At 52.9% G+C, this 18996-nt stretch overlaps 1 protein-coding gene across 2 annotated transcripts; it reads left to right on the top strand.

Moving 5' to 3' along the window:
- The first annotated feature begins 3061 nt into the window (after nucleotides 1-3061).
- On the top strand, nucleotides 3062-18834 carry SPRYD3 (SPRY domain containing 3). Of its 2 annotated transcripts, none has more exons than XR_012420271.1 (11): nucleotides 3062-3141; nucleotides 5789-5935; nucleotides 7226-7301; nucleotides 8137-8261; nucleotides 8573-8708; nucleotides 9579-9764; nucleotides 14805-14954; nucleotides 15408-15465; nucleotides 15976-16871; nucleotides 16958-17130; nucleotides 17478-18834. XR_012420271.1 is itself a non-coding variant. In XM_045365313.2 (11 exons), the coding sequence occupies exons 1-11, from the start codon at nucleotides 3119-3121 to the stop codon at nucleotides 17610-17612; spliced, it is 1329 nt and encodes a 442-aa protein (XP_045221248.1). In that variant the 5' UTR covers nucleotides 3062-3118; the 3' UTR covers nucleotides 17613-18834. The 2 variants fall into 2 exon arrangements, 1 of the variants encoding a protein (XP_045221248.1); XM_045365313.2 differs by having other exon boundaries at nucleotides 16752-16871.
- The last annotated feature ends 162 nt before the right edge of the window (nucleotides 18835-18996 follow it).

The raw sequence follows: 18996 nt of genomic DNA, 5'->3' as shown, positions 1-18996 counted from the left end.
TCTCCAGTCTGGGTGACAGAGTGAGACTCTGTCTCAAAAAAAAAAAAAAAAAAAGTTTCAAAAAGCAGAGTAGTGGTTCGTAGGGATGAAAGAGTGAGAGAGAGGGATTATAAAGGAACATGAGGAAATTTTTAGGGATGATGATGATATGGTCACTATCTTGGGTGTGGTGAGATTTTCATTTTTGTAGGTGTATACATAGCTTATCAAATTGCATACCTTGGCCAGGTGCAGTGGCTCTACCTGTAATCCTCGCACTTTGGGAGGCTGAGGTGGGAGGGTTGTTTGAGCTCAGGAGTTTGAGACTAACCTGGGCAACACAGTGAGACTTTGCTCCAATTAAAAAACAAAAAAAGGAAAGGAATAAATTGTACACCTTAAATATATATGGTGTATTGTATGTCGGTTATATGGCAATAAAGTTGTTTATTCAAATACATGTAGACACCAAGCACAAATTACCAACTGGGTCCTGAGCATGCCAGTGGATGGAGAATTCACCAAAAAGGCCAGCCCCACACCTGGAACTTGAAGGTGAGGAAATTCCGAGTGGAATCACCAACCATCAGTAACAGTATGGAAACACCTTCTTCTGCCATTTCTCTCCATGTCTGACCCTAGCCAGCTAGCTAGTTAGTTTCTGGAATGAGCCCTTGTCTGGGATGAACATGACTCTGGCAGCCTCCTAAGATTGTCCCTCTCTTGCTGCCTTTGGGAAGAGCTGAGTTCAGTGTCGAGGTATTTTCATAACACAAGAAGAGGAGCGGAGGAGAAGCAATGGGGGAATCAGAAGGAGGTGGAGATGAGTTGGAAGGGTAGCTATTCAGAACTGAGTCATCCAGGGGCTGGAAGGGAGCTAAGAGAACACATACTTCAATAATTCTTGTTTAGGGATGAGAACACCAAGACCTTGACCTTTTAGTCACACAGAATTGGGGCTCTAATCCAGGTTTCCCAGTTTCCCATCTCATCTGTTCCCATCACCCATTTCCGTTATGCCGAGTGGGCACTATTTACGATATGCGAGTTGGTGGCTTTCCTTGCACTCAACACGTTAGAGTGAAGGGGTGGCCTGCCCCTCCACACCTGTGGGTGTTTCTCGTTAGGTGGAACGAGAGACTTGAGAAAAGAAATGAGACACACAGACAAAGTATAGAGAAAGAGAAAGTGGGCCCAGGGGACTGGCGCTCAGCTAACAGAGGACCCACGCCAGCACCCGTCTCTGAGTTCCCTTAGTATTTATTGATAATTATCTTTACCATCTTAAAGATAAGGGAGTGGCAGGACAATAGGATCATTGTAGGGAGGAAATCGGCAGTAAGACATATGAACAAAAACCTCTGTGACGTGAATAAGTTTAAAGGAAAATGCTGTGCCTTGAGATGCATATGCAAACATCTCCATAAACCTTTTAGCATTACTTCAGCCTATCACATGAGGAGAAACCTTGGACAATACCTAGCTTTCCTAGGCAGAGGTCCTTGCGACCTTTGGCCGTGTAGGTGTCCCTGGGTAGTTGAAATTAAGAGAATGGTGATGACTTTTAACCAGCAAGCTGCCTTCAGGCACTTGTTTAACAAAGACACATCCTGCACAGCCCAAAATCCATTAAACCTTGAGTCACCGCAGCACATGTCTCTTGCAAGGACAAGGTTAAAGGTAAGGTCACAGATTAACAGCATCTCAAATACAGAACAAAACGGAGTCTCTTATGTCTACTCCTTTCTATATAGACACAGTAACAGGCTGATCTCTCTTTCTTTTCCCCACATTAGAGTACCTAGTGTGATGAGAATAGGATAGTTCAGTGTCTGAAGGAACTCATAGTCTAGTAGAGACGGGTCTACACACACAAGTGATTCCAATAACGAAAGCAAGACAGTAATAAGTGTTATAAATGGCCGGGCGCAGTGGTTCACGCCTGTAATCCCAGCACTTTGGGAGGCCAAGGCAGGCGGCTCACGAGGTCAGGAGATCGAGACCATCCTGGCTAACACGGTGAAACCCCATCTCTACTAAAAATAAAAAAAAAAAATCAGCCAGGCGTGGTGGTGTGCGCCTGTAGTCCCAGCTATTCGGGAGGCTGAGGCAGGAGAATGGTGTGAACCAGGGAGGTGGAGCTTGCAGTGAGCCGAGACCCTGCCACTTGCACTCCAGCCTGGGTGACGGAGTGAGACTACGTCTCAAAAAAAAAACAAAAACAAAAAAAACCCAAAAAAAAAGTGTTATAAATAAGTGTTATAAATGAAGTGTTATAAATCTTTCCGTCCAGAAAAGAGAGATATGGTGATGGGAAGGGAGCAAGGAAGTCCTCATGTAGGAGTCCAATCCCCCAGAATGGCAGATAGACACTCTTTATTAGGTGTTCAATAAATATTTATGTCTTCCTCCCTCCACATTCTGACCCCAGTCTAACTTTCCTTCAGCCTACCAAATCCCTGTGTTCCTCCACAGAACGCCGCTTCGTGCCACTGTGCCTTCTGCATCCCAAGTTCTCTCCTCCTGGAATGGAATGTTCTTGCCAATAATGAGCGAGCAGTGCCATGAAACGGAGCTCGGGAGGGTATACAGCATACAGTAACAGTTAAGCGCGCAGGCTATCGAGGCCAGCCTCTGGCCCATCCGTAAAAAGGAGATAATAAGATTTATTTCATAAGTCTGCACCGTGGATTAAATGGACATTCCGGTAAAGCTTTTAGTCCGGCGCGGAACGAGGGCTCAAATAATACTCGTAATACTCGCAAGGTTTATGCGAGCTTGGCCACCTTCTCCGCCCGTCCCGTCCCGCCCGGCGCCGCTCAGGAGCCGCCCCCTGTCCGCCACAGCGGCGCCCAGGCACCCAGCAGCGTCCGCGAGGCCACGTCGCCTTGGCTCAACCCAGCGACAGCCGGGTTGACTAAACCCGGCCCTGAGCTGGGTACCCAGGGCACCGGGCCGCGCCCCACACCCGGCCTACGCCCTCCGATTGGCTCCTGCAGGTGCCCGTCGTCAGAGGCCGTTGCTGATTGGCTTAGGTGGGGGACGGGGCGGGCCTCGAGGAGTGAAGGAAAGGCGGGGACCCGGATGTGTGTGGCGGCGGCGGCCGAAGAGCTTGTGTGCGGAGCTGAGAGGCCTATGGATGAGGAGGACGCGGCGGCCCCGGTAGGCGGGGATCGGGGGCGGGGTCCCGTAGGCCTCGTATCTCCCCGGAGCCTGAAGTGCAAGGCGGGGGTCCTGGGCGGGGGCTACGGGGCCAGGGGCGGGGCCCTGCGCTGTGGTCACTGGGCTTCCTCTGTCGGCGCACCCTCGGCCCAGTGCAGGGCCTGGGGAGACTGGGCGTAGGCACACGGATAGGCTGGGGCCCCGCTGCTCCCGGGTCTCATCTCAGTGATCAAGCTGTGCCCGGGGAGGAGACGGGGCCCAGTAGGGCCGCCACTCGCCCGTGGCAAGGCTATGCAGTCTGGGCAACCAGCATCTACCTGGGGTCGAGCCCAGGCTAAGTGCCTGGGAGTGGAATCTTAGGGCTGTCTGTCCCACAGGTGCCTACTCTTCTGGGCCACGTGGTGGGTTGTAGCTACTGCATAAGAGTCGTAATTTGCGCATTGGGATCAAATTCAGCCCACCCAAGGCTTACTAAGCACCTACCGTGTGCAAGGCAATGCCAGGCCTTAAGAAACCCCTGTCCCAGGGTTTGGGGAATGGGAAGAGAAGAGTACTTCACCTCTTTCTCACTTTTGACTCCCAGGAAAAATCATTCATTCATTTATATGTAGAAAGTTGTTTAAATACGGCCGGGCGCGGTGGCTCAAGCCTGTAATCCCAGCACTTTGGGAGGCGAAGACGGGCGGATCACGAGGTCAGAAGATCGAGACCATCCTGGCTAACATGGTGAAACCCCGTCTCTACTAAAAAATAGAAAAAACTAGCCGGGCGAGGTGGTGGGTGCCTGTAGTCCCAGCTACTCGGGAGGCTGAGGCAGGAGAATGGCGTGAACCCAGGAGGCGGAGCTTGCAGCAAGGTGAGATCGCCGCCACTGCACTCCAGCCTGGGCAACAGAGCGAGACTCCGTCTCAAAAAAAAAAAAAAAAGAAAGTTGTTTAAATACCTGGATCATCCCACTCCCATCCATCAGCGCTGCTACCAACTTAGTGGATGTCATTTCTCATCCGAACTGCTGCAACAACCTCTGAATTGTTTTCCCACATCTGTTCTTGATCCTCTTGTGATCAGTTCTCCAACCAGCAGCTGGAATGATCTTTAGGAATTGATTAAGATCGTGGCTTTTTTTTTTTTTTTTTTTGAGATGGAGTTTCACCCTGTCTCCGAGGTTGGAGTGCAGTAGGACCATCTCGGCTTACTGCAACCTCCACTTCCCACGTTCAAGCGATTCTCTTACCTCAGCCTTCTGAGTAGCTGGGATTACAGGCTCGCACCACCACGCCTGGCTGATTTTTTTGTATTTTTAGTACAGACGGGGTTTCACCATGTTGGTCAGGCTGGTCTTCAGCTCCTGACCTTGTGATCCACCCACCTCAGCCTCCCAAAGTGCTGGGATCACAGGCTTGAGCCACCAGGCCCAGGATCATTGTGTTTTTTTTTTTTTTCTTTTCTTTTTTGAGACAGGGTCTTGCTCTGTCAGCCATGCTGGAGTGTAGTGGCGCAATCAGAACTCACTGCAGCCTTGACCTACCATACTCAAGCCATCCTCAGTCTCTTTAGTAGCTGGGACTACAGGTGCACACTGCCACACCTGGCTCATTGTTTTAATTTTTGGTAGAGATAAGCTCTCCCTATGTTGCCCCGGCTGGTCTGGAAGTCCTGGCCTCAAGTGATCCTCCCGCCTCAGCCTCCCAAGGTGCTGGGATTGCAGGCATGAGCCATCATACCTGGCCAATCATGGCATTTCCTTGCTACAACCCTCTAGAGGTTTCCATCTTGGAATAAAATCCAAACTCCTTACTATTGTCTGTAAGGCCTTGATCTGACTCCTGCCTTGTTCTCATCTTGTACATTCTCCCTCATATTCCCTTCACACCAGCTGTCCATGCCTTCTTTCTGTTTCTCTACCATGCCAGCTCTCTTCCACCCAAGGACCTGTGGCTGCTCTTCCTGCCTGGAATATGCCTGGCTTGTCATTTGCCTAGCTCCTTTTCTTTTTTCTTTTTTTTTTTTTCTTTGAGACGGAGTCTCGCTCTGCTGCCCAGGCTGGAGTGCAGTGGCCGGATCTCAGCTCACTGCAAGCTCCGCCTCCCGGGTTTACGCCATTCTCCTGCCTCAGCCTCCCAAGTAGCTGGGACTACAGGCGCCCGCCACCGCGCCCGGCTAGTTTTTTGTATTTTTTAGTAGAGACGGGGTTTCACCGTGTTAGCCAGGATGGTCTCGATCTCCTGACCTCGTGATCCGCCCGTCTCGGCCTCCCAAAGTGCTCCTTTTCAACTCAAATGTCACCTCCTCAGAGAGACCGCCTCTGTCCACTCTGTCCACTGCCTCCAGATTCTTTATCATATCACCCTGTTCTTTTCTCAGCTGCAATTATGTCTGTTTATTGCCTGTCATGTCCACCTCCCAGCGTGTGAGAATGGGAATCCTGTCCATCTTGTTCACAGCTCCATCACTAGCATGGAGAAGAGCGCACATAGTAGGAGCTTGGTAAATGTTTGTTGAATGGAAGGACGAAGATGGGGGTTGTTGAGGTCAATCTGGGCAGCTAGCCTCAAGGCCAGTGCCTTCTCTACATTCTGGGTCACACAGGCTAAGGTGCTTTACTCAGGGCCCTGCCTTCTCCTCAATCCCCTTCTCCCCTTGGCAGGTTTGTTCTCATGAACAAGATGGATGACCTCAACCTGCACTACCGGTTTCTGAATTGGCGCCGGCGGATCCGGGAGATTCGAGAGGTCCGAGCTTTCCGGTATCAGGAGAGGTTCAAACATATCCTTGTAGATGGAGATACTTTAAGGTGAGTTTAGGGGAGTGCTTCCACATTTTCTTCTCTGTTCCAGATCTTAGAGAGGAAAGGGATTTTTTTTTTTTCCCCCAGAGAAGGGGACTGTGCAGAGGGAAAGGGGGATGCCCTTGACTCCAGAGGCTTTTCTTTTTCTTTTTTTTTTTTGTTAAGACAGAATCTCACTCTGTCACCCAGGCTGCAGTGCAGTGGCGTGATCTTGGCTCACTGCAACCTCCGCCTCATGGGTTCAAGCAATTCTCCTGCCTCAGCCTCCCAAGTAGCTGGGATTACAGGTGTGTACCACCACATACGGCTAATATTTTTTGTAATTTTTGTAGAGACAGGGTTTCACCATGTCGGCCAGGCAAGTCTCGAACTCCTGACCTCAAGTGATCCACCCGCCCAGAGGCCTTTCTGAGTGAAGCAGTGTGTGCTGCCTCACCCTGCACTCACCTCTGCCTCTGTCACTGGGTGGCTCTGTCCTCATCCAGCAAGGAGGGGATCCAGCTGGGTAGGGGAAGGGATCATGTCAGACACAGGAGGCTGCTGGGGTCTCAGGAGCTTCGCAGGCGCTTTGTTAAGACTCCAGTGGGGTTCCTGAGTCTCCTGCCTCTGTCTCAGGGATTGGGTCTAGCAAAGACTGGCTGTTTCAAAGGCAGTTGATTTCCTATTTGGGGAAGGGCCATTGTATAGTGTACCCTGTCCACCAACTCCTGTATTTCCAGCCCCTTGGCTTGTGTGTGTGTTTCCTCCCTCTTTTCTGGGTTGAACCCCTTCCCTGACTCCTTCTGAGCCCATGCTCTCACAAAGTTCCACTGAAGAGGGAAGAAAGTAGTGCTGTTTAACTAGAGGCAAGAAAGCTGAGGAATGGGAACTGAATCACTGTCTTCCAGTTGATGAAGGGCTTTGGTAAAGAGGATAGAGACCAGCCATTCTCCAGCTCCACTGAGGACAGAGCTAGAGGAAAAGGGCCGAAGCTGCAGCACGAGAGATTGAGGTTAAACAGGGTTGTGAGACCTCTCTTAGGCAAGTAAAGGAGGCTCTACGTTCTTTTCCTCCTGGAAATGAAGAAACCAGGCTTGCACTGGTCTGTTATGGGTTGGATTCCAGCTGGAGACTGTGAGAGAAGTAGGGTGAGGTGACCTTAAGTATCTGGTTATGATGTCTGCCGATGTACTGAAGTGCGGCCTGATGGATTCTCCTGTGTGCTGGCCCTTGCAGGGTAAGGGTGGAGATGCTGAGGCCCTCCCCCTACTCTTGGGCTAGGCTGTTAATGGAATTTCCCCCTCATTCCTCCTTCAGTTACCATGGAAACTCTGGTGAAGTTGGCTGCTACGTGGCTTCTCGACCCCTGACCAAGGACAGCAATTATTTTGAGGTGATCAAGGCAGTGGTTGGGCAGAGCAGGGGATGAGCCCGGGGGTGAGATCATTAAGCCCCAAGGAGCTCCTTTACTAGATGTATGACCTGGGCCTTTTAATTTTCCATCAGGGCTGTCCTGTTGGCTGGGAAATAGGTGCAGGATAGCACGGCCCCTCATTTGAGAGATAGGTGCCCTGGAGACCTGTCACCCTGTCCCTTCTGCTCTCCTGCCCCTTACCTAGGTACACTTTGACCCATATCCCAGACTTTGACTCATGTCCCCTAACCCAAACCCACCATACAGGGACGTGAGTCCTATCTTTCTCCAAAGCTTGGGAGTAATTTTCTTTTTTTTTTTTTTTTTTTTGAGACGGAGTCTCGCTCTGTCGCCCAGGCTGGAGTGCAGTGGCGCTATCTCGGCTCACTGCAAGCTCCGCCTCCCGGGTTTACGCCATTCTCCTGCCTCAGCCTCCCGAGTAGCTGGGACTACAGGCGCCCGCCACCTCGGCCGGCTAATTTTTTTGTATTTTTAGTAGAGACGGGGTTTCATTGTGTTAGCCAGGATGGTCTCGATCTCCTGACCTCGTGATCCGCCCGTCTCGGCCTCCCAAAGTGCTGGGATTACAGGCTTGAGCCACCGCGCCCGGCCGCTTGGGAGTAATTTTCTAAGTGAAACAGGCACCCACTCTCACCAGTTCCCCCATCTGAGTATCTTATCTTTTTTCCTGATTCCCATGTCCTTTTTCTCTTTGAGCCTCAGCCCCCTTTAATCTCTAAGTCCCCTTCCCCCACCCCCAGCAATTCATCCCATTTTCCAGCCTGCTGACTGTGCCCTGCTCTCTTCTCTCCAGGTGTCTATTGTGGACAGTGGAGTCCGGGGCACCATTGCTGTGGGGCTGGTCCCTCAGTACTACAGCTTGGATCACCAGCCTGGCTGGTTGCCTGACTCTGTAGCCTACCATGCTGATGATGGCAAGTGAGTTGCCTGCTGTGCAACCTGGCCCTTTTCCTATGAATTTGGGAATCTTAGATCTGAAGAACTACGTTGGGCTGGCTTTTCCCATTCGGTGTTTCATAGACTTTTCTGGGCAGGACGGGGAAGTGGCCTGGCAGCTACCCTTGAAGGCTTACAGACTAGAGGAGGGTGATGCTCACGCCAGGACATAAGTGGGTACCATCACAGAGTGACCAGGAGCAGCAAGATGAGGATGAGGCCTCTGGTGTCAGTGCTGGGGAGAAGTTGGGAGGCCAGGCTTGGGTCCTGTGTCTGTACTATTCTGTCTGCAGGCTGTACAATGGCCGAGCCAAGGGCCGCCAGTTTGGGTCAAAGTGCAACTCCGGGGACCGGATTGGCTGTGGCATTGAGCCTGTGTCGTTTGATGTGCAGACTGCCCAGATCTTCTTCACCAAAAATGGGAAGCGGGTGAGTGGGAAATCGTGGGTGGGATTTATGTGGCTGAAATCTGCCGAAGGATTTGTGGGGAGTGATTAGGAAAAGCCTGCTGGTTGGGGCTTGCCTAGGGACCCTTGCACTGAGTTCCCATCTCCTCCAGTCCAGCCTCAGATTCTCCTGAAGTCTCCTGTGTGTAAGAGAAGATACTTCCCATGGCCAGAGGAAGCTGGGACATTGCCCAGATGGCAGGCAGAGAGAGGCAAGTTAGTGGAGCAGAGGATGAGCAGGAATTGTGGGGAACAGAATTAGGTGATTTGGGGGAAGGTTTTGAGCAGATAAAAGAGAGGGGAAGATTATGGCCTGGCCATGTGAGCTGGAGGTCCTCTTTGGGTTTTGACTTGAGTGCTTTTGGGGATATGTCCTTTCTGTGTCCTGTTTTCCTTGTTTCACATCTCTTTCACTATCCTCTTCATAGAGAGACTATGTGTGGTGAGGAGATGGGACAGGAGCCAATAGAAGAGAGAGACACTCAGCTCTCTTCCTTCTATCCAATTCCATCTCCCACATTGGGAAACTGGTTTCTCAGGCCTTGGCCAAGGGGTCCTGCTGCCTTTAGCATCTGCACCTTGGCACTCTCCTATCCAGCACACGTACTGAAAGTATTTGGCAGCAAGTCAGGAGACTTGTGTTTGTCTTCTAGCTCTGTAGATACCTTGCTTAGCCAGGAGTACTTAGCACATTTGTAAACTTTTCTGCACCTCTGGGTTGCTTTTTTTTTTTTTTAATCTGTCAGTGTGTGCGATAATTATTGGTGCATCATCTTAAAAATACCCTTGTAAGAATTAGGTGAGCTATGGAAAAGCAGGCCAGGCGGCAGCTCCCTCTTTCCCCCCGCTGCAGGTGGGCTCTACCATCATGCCCATGTCCCCAGATGGACTGTTCCCAGCAGTGGGCATGCACTCCCTGGGTGAGGAGGTGCGGCTGCACCTCAACGCTGAGCTGGGCCGTGAGGACGACAGCGTCATGATGGTGGACAGTTACGAGGATGAATGGGGCCGGCTACATGATGTCAGAGTCTGTGGGACTGTAAGTAGCGGGTGGGAGGGTGGGAGGGGCTGGGTCGGAGGAGGCTGGGCAGAACACCTGTGGGCGCATGGTCATGTCTGAATTGCTGGGAATGGGGAGTTGGGACAGTGTCTGTGTGGGGTTCGGCAGGATAGCCCAGGCTCTTGACATGAGTCCTTGAGTCCAGATCTGTGTTTTCTTTAGCACGTATTCCCTTTTCTTCACTTCCTCCTCTTTGGGGAACTCAGGTTCGTAGTTTGACCCTGGGAACAAGCAGTTCTGCTTTGCCTTTTTTGGTTCCTTCAGCTTCTGGTGTCTTCTACAGCCCTGCACACCTGCCTTTGAGGGGCTGGGGGCTGATCTGGAGGCAAAATGCCTGGATCCCCCTCTTGGCTTGATCCCAGCTCAGCTGGCCCAGGCTTTTCATTCAAAGTGTTGTGGGGCAGGTGTGGTCAGAAGTCCCACACATGTGGTGGAAGGTTCTTAGCCATCTTTTTTGCGGAAGCGTCAGTGTCAGTCTCTGTTGTCTTATCCCTGCATTTGATAGAGGATTAGAATGGAGGCAGATAAAGATTCAGTGAGCATCCTTGCACCTCCAAAGCTTGCTTCATTTATCTTTTCCTCATACCTGCTTTAGTATGGATTTTAAGCTTCGTTGGGAAGCATGTGGAGCTTGAGAAAGGGAAATTCTTCCTCCCTGGATTTTAAGTTTTGTTGGAAAATTCATGAACCTTGAGAAAGGGAAATTCTTCCTATTGGCCTCAATACACTGTGCTGCATTGGGAGTGAAGGGACGCCAAGTCCAGGATCTGGCCCTGACCTCTAGTGGGCTGCTCAGCCCTCCCACTTTGAATTGTCCCTCTGCTACCCCCTTGTTCCTGGCCTGGCCTTTTTCTCCACCCTCTGGCCTTTCCACCCCAACTCAGGCTGTTTTCAACTCAGTCTTTTATAACAAAACAGAAGCAGTGGGGGGTGGGAGTGGATTAGGAGCCAGGCCTCCCCCTGGTAGAGTGGAACTCAGGAAAAATGACAGGAAGTGTGCCCTTCTGCTGCTTCTGACACTCTGCACCCCCTTCTGGCATCAGGGTCCCAGACTGCAGCGACCGAGAACTAAGAGACCTCAGATGCCCACTCCGTGACTCTCATGTCTCCTTTTTTTCCCTCAATCTACCATCATTCTGACAGTATCTAGAGTTAAACTTGGGGCTGAGCCAGGGCGATGTTCCAGCTCTCATCTCTGACCTCTCCTCAAGAGTTTTTTCCTGGCATCCTTTCTCTGCCTGGACCTGTCCCCACTCTGCTCTAAGCTCCTCCCAGGCAATCTTTTCTAATTGATGCAGAATCCTGTAGACATTTATAAATAGCCTTCCTTCCTCCCCACCCTCCCCCCAACACCTTCAGGCCACTTATTTAGGAGTTTTTTTTCTTTTTTAGACATAAGCTGTTGAATTGGGCCCTTCTCTCAGACCCTCACCCCAACTTGGGCCAGGTGGCAGGGTGGGAGCACTACTCCTGGGGCACCCGTTCCTCTGGGGCTGACTTGGGCATGAACCTCCTGAGGGACATGTGCCTTCTTCCAGTCATGCCACCTTTCCCTTTTTTTTTTTTTTTTTTAAGACAGGCTCTCACTCTGTCACCCAGACTGGAGTGCTGGCTCACTTCAGCCTCCACCTCCCAGGCTCAAGGGATCCTCCCACCTTGACCTCCCAAATTGCTGGGATTAGAGGCATGAGCCACTGCACTGGGCCTCAACATTTGTTAGATTTGAGTCTTTGGATATAGACAGACCTGGCTCTTTCTTGAGTGGAATTCTTCCCCTGCCTCCTGTGGCCTGTTTCCCCTCCTAAAGAGGCCATCCCCCCAGAGCTCTGAGGGGGTTGAGGAATTGCTGGGGCACTTGCTCAGGGGTGGGAGTGTTGCCTCTTGCCTCATCCCTGCCCCCAGGCCTCGCAAAGTGAGGTAATGTGGTGGAGGGGAGCTGGGGGCGGTAGGTAACAGCTGGGGGTTAAACTCATTCTGTGTTTGTGCCCTGTTCACAGCTCCTCTGACAACTCCTTAGTGACAGGGGCAACAGCTTTGGTATACACAGGGTGGTGAATGAGGCCCCACCCTTCCAGGGGTCCTCCCCAGACCCAGCCCAGAGGGAGGCCGTGTTGGGGCCTGAGCTGGCCAGTGGAGAGTGTGTACTTGGTTCCTGTTTCAGTTGCTTGTGGGCCCTCAGGGCACTGAGCCCTTTGTTGCTCCTGTCAAGAGGATTTAGGGTCTCTGCTGGCAAGGGGAGGAGGGCGGATACCAGCAGGGGAGAAGAGGCTGGGAAGGTGCTACTGGTAGAGGGAGGGTGTGGAGTGCACGAGACTGTCCACACTCTGGTCTGCAGCCGCCACTCTGTGGCACTGAGTCACCTCTTTGGCTTCTTGGGGCTTTGGTGGTGTGTGTGTACTGGGGGGACACCCAAAGAAAGGGCTTCCTCTTCCCCCACCAAAAATGCAGAGAAACATTTCTGTTGATTGGACATTGTTTGAGAGGAGGACACGTAGGGTACAGTTGTCTGGGGAGTGGTCATCGTCCTGGTTGGCCTAAGGGACCATTGTAGTTGGAAGTAATGGCTAAGATGAAAGATCATTTCCTTGTTTGTGATTGGCAGTTCCAGTGTAACCCCATTTCCTGATTTGGGGAGAGGCAGCAATGTGTATTGGTCATTCATTAAGTCTTCCCCTGTTTTTGGAAATCCAGGTAATTTTATCCTGATTTTACTGTTGAAGAAACCAAGGCTTAAGGAGGTGAATGTCATTTGCCTGAGGTTAGCAGCTGTTAAGTAATAGGAGTTAGGATTTGAACCCAGGTCTGTTGGATTCTGAGGCACAGATTGAGGCACCAGCATCAAGATCTTAACAGTTCAGACTCTAAGGGTTAACCTTAACTCCTCCTCTAGGTTCCCAACAGCTGTAGACCAAGGAGGCAGAGGAATGTATTCAAGAAAGAATCTGTCAGGGAGGCCAAATATTCCCCCCACTTCCACCCCTCTGAGTTCTCTGGGAAGGCTCAGGAGGGGTCGGGGGAACTTTGTCCAGGAGCAGGAGAGTGGATCAGGAGGTTTCTGATGGCTTTTACTGTGAGGGCTGGGCTGCCCCCTCTGAAGAGGGCACGCTGTACAAGGCTCTCCTGTACACTGCACAGGTACCTAGTTGTCCAGGACATCAGCATTCTGTCTGAAGTGCTCTGCGGTTGGCAGGGGGAGAGTGGGTTTTAGAGACCCATGTTGGGGTAGTCTGTCCTGGCTTTTAGCGTGAGAAAGCACCTCCACCCTATCCGGAGACAGAAATGCAGCAGCTACCCTCTTCTGAGCTGAGGCAAAGGGAAGGGCTGGGCGGGTATTTCCCAAGGATCAGGATCTGGATCAGCTGTCTTTTGGCTCTGGAAATGGAGAACACTGTGTTTCCTACACCGAGGCCAGTTGGATAGAATGGGTCAAAGGCAGCTGTGGGGTCCCCCACCCAGTTCTGCAATGCTGGGTGGAGAGGGTGGGATGGGGGCTGCTCTGCCTGGGTGGAGTCTAAACTAGTTAATGTGGATCAAGCCACACCCCTCCTGGCTTGCTGGGGAGAGAGGCAGAGGAGGAACCCAGGCTGAGCAGAAAATACACCATGAACAGAATTCAAACAGTGTGGCCTTGGGGATGGGCTTAGGTGGTCTCCCGTGCATGCTGCTTTCCCCCTCATCCATCCCCAGTTATCTTTGGAGAGGAGGGAAGGATGGACTTGAGGTGGTGGGGCTTTGGGGATCCAGGCTGAGAAGGGCACCAATCCCCTCTAGTCCTACTCTCAGAAGGGGTTAGTAGCACCCCACTCTAAGCACCTGAGCTAAGCAGCCGGCCATCTGAGGCTGGGAGTGGGGATGCAGGAGCAGCCTCTGCTGGAGACACACACAGGCTTCTGTGCTGGTGCAGGTGGGCATAATTCCTTTCCTGTTCAGGCAGGAATCTGTGAGAGGTGAGAGGCCAGCGTCCCAAAGCTTGCCAGGGAGACATGGAGGAGGTCTCCAGGCAGCATGTTTCCTTCAGGGCTGCAGGGGCGGGAGGGTAGAAGAAAGTCTTGAGGGGCAGTTGGGCTAATTAAAAGGAGATTAAGAAATCCCAGGTGAGGCTGAGGGTGGGGGAAAGGGGATGGGGTTGAGTCATCGCCCCACTATTACCATGACAACTGACAAATAAATCCTCCCAGATTGGGGGTTGCCGCCCCGTCGTGCCCAGGCAGGACCATTGTGGGACTGAAGAGTCCCAAGAACCCATCAGTCATCTCCCCTCTCCTACCTCCTTGCCCCTACTCCAGCTTGAATGAGCAATGAGGGGCTGGGAACAGCTAAGCCTGCCTCTGTCTTCATTTTGACCTCTCCCCTCCCTCACATGAAATGAGGGAGTAGAGCTGGGCATTCTGGGTCCCTGGGCTCCCCTCAGCACCTCCCTGACCCAGCTAAGAACAGCTGTGTTCACAGCCAAGTAAAACAAGGACCTTGAGAAATTATGTCAGGCCCATCCCAGGCAGAATTGGCTTCTGCACTCACCCCCTACCTCTGAATATCTGGGGTTGGCACCTAACTTCTGCATCCTCCCTGTCCTCATTAGGCCCGCTGAGAAAGTCATCAAGTTTCCTCTCAGCCTAGTCTTGCTTCTCCTTTCCCCTGTGTTCGGGACCCTGGGTGGACCTTTCCCAGCAGGAAAGGCTGCAGGGTTCTTCACCGGGATGAGGATGTTATCTAGAGCCCCCTGGTGTGCCACTCCCCTAGCTGTGCCGCTTTCCCTGGCCTCCCAGAAAGCGTCGCGGGGAGGTGGGCATTCAGCAAGGGGCTCCCCCTGCTCATGCTCTCCCCTTTGCCTCCCACCCCATCCTGCTCTTCCATGCTGGCCTAGAACTTTGGAGCCACATTGTATCTCTAGGATTCTTTCCCTTTTAGCCAGAAATTTTTGTCAAACCTGGGAAAGTGGGACCCAGACTGTCTTGGGCCCAGGTTTCCAGGGTGGGTGTCAGCCTGTCCCCTGACCCCCGTCTGGCTTTTCCCCCACAGCTGCTGGAGTACTTAGGGAAGGGCAAAAGCATCGTGGATGTGGGGCTGGCCCAGGCCCGGCACCCACTCAGCACCCGCAGCCACTACTTCGAGGTGGAGATCGTGGACCCTGGAGAGAAATGCTACATTGCTCTGGGGCTGGCACGGAAGGTGGGCACAAGGGCTGAGCTTTTTTGCCCATGGAGCTGCTCAGGTCTGGGGCTGTTGGGGCAGTGCCAGGAAGCTCTTAGAAGAAACCAGGGGAGCCCAGACTTTGGAGGGAGGGTGTTAGCTGAGATGGAACACAGTTGTATGTGTCAGCTGTGTAAGAGTACACACCCCATGTGACCAAGGACCTGAGACAGGTCGTGACTGCACCACACACTAAGGCCTGGGAGGTGGGGGTGGGACATGCCATGGCTCTGGCCTTAAAAGCTTAACTAACACTTTCCTCACCCTCCCTGGTTCCCCTGAAGCCCCAGTGCCTGCAGGGTATGAGAGTGTGCGGGCTTGGCACTGTCTGGGTCATGGCCTGTTCCAGAGGTTCAGATGCCACTCGCCACTCTCTCCTGTCTTCTTGTTTATACATGGGACCATAGATTTTCTTTTTTCTTCTGGATGCAGGACTATCCCAAGAACAGGCACCCTGGCTGGAGCAGAGGGTCTGTGGCTTATCATGCAGGTGAATAGTGGGCTGCCTGGGAAAGGTGGGATGGTGGGAGATGTGGAGGCATAGGGATATCCACTTTCCCCTCTCATGGCCCCTCACAAATGGCCTCGCTCTTTGCCCTGCTGCTGGCTGACCTCCCCTTCCCAAATCGCTAGTGCTTCCTCCCATCTGTGTTTTCCTCCCAGCTCTGGAAACCGGGGGAGCAGGACAGGAGAGGGAGATCTGGGCCCAGATGGGACATTCCAGGCCGCTGAGCTGGTCCCCTCTGTGCCCTTCCTGCAGATCCTCATTTTCTTGATTTATTTTTATTTTTTGCTGCTTGGTTTCCTTTAGGACTTTAGGGTTTTCTTTAGAAGAAAACTGAGCCCAGAGTTCCCCGACTCACCTCCCCTTGCCTGCCCTCCTTGGGTGTTCATTCCTTTCCTAGGGCCCCCTCCTCTGACTCCTTTCCTAAGGGTTTCCCCCTTACCCCCTTGAGCAGATGGATACTACGTCTCTTTATTTATTTATTTTTTTTTTGAGATGGAGTCTCGCACTCTCGCCCAGGCTGGAGTGCAGTGGCGCGATCTTGGCTCACTACAAGCTCTGCCTCCCGGGTTCACGCCATTCTCCTGCCTCAGCCTCCTGAGTAGCTGGGACTACAGGCGCCCGCCACCAGGCCCAGCTAATTTTTCGTATTTTTAGTAGAGACGGAGTTTCACTGTTTTAGCCAGGATGGTCTCGATCTCCTGACCTTGTAATCCACCCGCCTCGGCCTCCCAAAGTGCTGGGATTACAGGCGTGAGCCACTGCGCCTGGCTGATACTACATCTCTTTATTTTTTTGGTGCCCCCTTCCCACATCTCTCTCTCCATCTTTTTCTTTTTTCTTTTTTTTTTTTGAGACGGAGTCTCACTCTGTTGCCTAGACTGGAGTGCAGTGGCACGATCTTGGCTCACTGCAACCTCTGCCTCCCAGGCTCAAGTGATGCTCCCACCTCAGCCTCCCAAGTAGGTGGGATTACAGACGAGTGCCACCACGCCTGGCTAATTTTTGTATTTTTAGTAGAGATGTTTCGTCATGCTGGCCATACTGGTCTCAAATTCCCGACTTCAGGTGATCCACCCGCCTCGGCCTCCCAAAGTCCTGGGATTCCAGGCGTGAGCCACTGCGCCCGGCCTTTCTCTCCATCTTTGTTTCCGCCCTGACCCTTCCCTTCCTCTGAGGGATGGGAAGTGTTCAGCTTCATGGGGCCGCTCTGGGGGTGTGTTGTCAGCTCTCCTTCCTCAAGTGTGTGTCCTCTCCCCTCCCTCCAACAGACGATGGGAAGATCTTCCATGGCAGTGGTGTGGGGGACCCCTTTGGGCCACGCTGTTACAAAGGGGACATCATGGGCTGTGGAATCATGTTCCCCCGGGACTACATTTTGGACAGTGAGGGTAAGTGGGGTGGGGGTGGCCAACCAGGCTGCTTGGGGCTGAGGGTGGAAAGGCACCACAGGAGCTCAGGTTTCCTGGTCCCCCAGGGGACAGTGATGACAGTTGTGACACAGTGATCCTGTCTCCGACTGCCCGGGCTGTCCGGAATGTGCGGAATGTCATGTACCTGCACCAGGAAGGGGAAGAGGAAGAGGAGGAAGAGGAAGAGGAAGAGGATGGGGAAGAGATAGAGCCGGAGCATGAGGGCAGGAAGGTGGTGGTGAGTAGGGAGAGTTTGGGGTGGTACCAGGGTTCTTGGGTCTGGGCAAAGGGTGGGTATTAGTGGGGAGTAGAACTCACAACCAGGGTGGGAAAGACGGGAAGCTCTGGCGCTGCCCAAGGGCTGTTCCAAGCTCCAGGGGCTGCTGAGATGGGGAGACAGTCTTGGGAGGCTGTTTTCTAGCCTCAGCATGCCCTCTGGTGGTCACTTCCCGTATCACCTTAACTGTCCCTCTCCAGCCCCGCTGCAAGTTGGGGTGATTGGGGTTCAGGCCTGTGGAGCTCCAGCATCCTCAGGGAAGAGGCCACAGCCTGCTTGCTCCATTCCTCTCCCCACCTCCTCCCCAGGTTTTCTTCACTCGGAATGGCAAGATCATTGGGAAAAAGGATGCTGTTGTTCCTTCTGGAGGCTTCTTCCCCACCATTGGAATGCTGAGCTGCGGGGAGAAAGTCAAAGTAGATCTGCACCCCTTGAGTGGCTAGGGCCTCCCCTCCAGACCTGCTTCTTCTCCCTGCCCACCCTCTGCTGGGCCAGGCACCCAGTTCCTGACTTCCCAGAGGATTCATTTACCCAGCAGGCCCCTGGAGGTGTGTAGTCACTCTGCCCCCACTGGCTCAGGCCCGTCACGCTTCTCTGTGCCCACGTTTCTGACCTGGTGCTGCCACTGTTGTCAGTCCCTGGGCCTGAGTCCCTGGTTGGACAGGAATGGATCCAAAGAATGGTGTTGGTATGTGGGTGGTCCCACTCGCTTCCGTCGGTGGGCTTCTGGATCCCCCTTTCCTTCACTGGCCCCATGTGGGTGGAGAAGCGTGAGCATCCTATCTCAGCTGCTATTTAGGCATGATGCTTTGTAGAGGGTGGAGTAGACAGCCCCCTCCCCTACTCACCATGGTATTTCTCCTTGAATTCCTCTTTCTTGTTTTCTTTCCTGGTTGTGTGAACCAGTTGCTGCTGTCATACCCCTGGCAGGGCCAGGGGACCTCTCTTTGGTCATCTCTGTCCTTTCACTAGCTGCTGCCCCAGAAGACTCCTCTAGGCTCTCCATTCTTTCCCTTGAGAGCTGGCTCCCCACCCCAGCCTGCTCAGGCACCACAGAGAATCTGCATCTCTGGCTCCCCATACCTGGACCCACATAGGTGGGTGCCTGTTGCATGTTTAAGAGACAGGGGCTGTGAGGTGACAGGGCACTAGGACCTTCGCTCCTTTTCCCCTTCCATCCTTTCTTTGCCAGTGCCACCCATGTCCCTAACTCCCAGGTACTGGGGCTGAGGCTCTGGGGCCTGTCTCCCTGTCAGCGTGAGGGCAACACCCCAGAGCCTCAGCCGAGCAAGCCCAGAGGGGCAGCGTGGCCTCTCCCTCCCCTTTTCCTGCCCCGTCCCATGCCTCAGCTTGCTGCTTGTGCCAGTTGCCTGTTTCGCTTCAGTGTTTGATTCTAGCACTTACATGTGTCGTCCCCACCGAGCCCTCTATCTCCTAATCCCTCAACCCCTGACCCCCTCCCCATAACAGTGACTTCTCCATGGAGGAAGAGGGAGCAGGAGCTGTTGGTCTTGGTTTGCACAGAGCGGGTAGGGCTGTGGGGAAAGCGGGTGAGCTGTTGTGCTGCTGGGCCTCCCTTTGGCCCTCGCTTCCTGCCCTATGATGTATGAAATGTATGTACAGACCAGAGATGTTTATACAGCCAATAAAGATGGAGTTTCCGTATTTATCAGTATGGCCGGAACCAGGAGCCTTTCCAGTCCACAGGGCTAGGAACAGGACTGCTGGGCGGGGGCAGCCGAGGGCAGCTTGCTCGTGGGGTGATCTAGACCAGCGTTGGGCCAGGGATGGGAATCATATGTTCTATGGGCCTGGCTGTAGGCCTGG

This window comes from Macaca fascicularis, chromosome 11 (genome assembly GCF_037993035.2).
Source record: "Macaca fascicularis isolate 582-1 chromosome 11, T2T-MFA8v1.1".
Taxonomy (NCBI): Eukaryota; Metazoa; Chordata; class Mammalia; order Primates; family Cercopithecidae; genus Macaca; species Macaca fascicularis.
Note: the sequence above shows the minus strand (reverse complement) of the source record. Positions and strands in the feature narration are given on the sequence as shown.

What these genes read in the sequence shown, in the direction of transcription:
- SPRYD3 (XM_045365313.2), top strand. Translation starts at nt 3,119, where the DNA reads ATGAGGAGGACGCGGCGGCCCCG. An exon ending in AGGACAGCAATTATTTTGAG is followed by an intron (nt 7,302 to 8,136) that starts GTGATCAAGGCA and finishes TCTTCTCTCCAG; the next exon opens with GTGTCTATTGTGGACAGTGG. An exon ending in CTACATTTTGGACAGTGAGG is followed by an intron (nt 16,872 to 16,957) that starts GTAAGTGGGGTG and finishes CTGGTCCCCCAG; the next exon opens with GGGACAGTGATGACAGTTGT.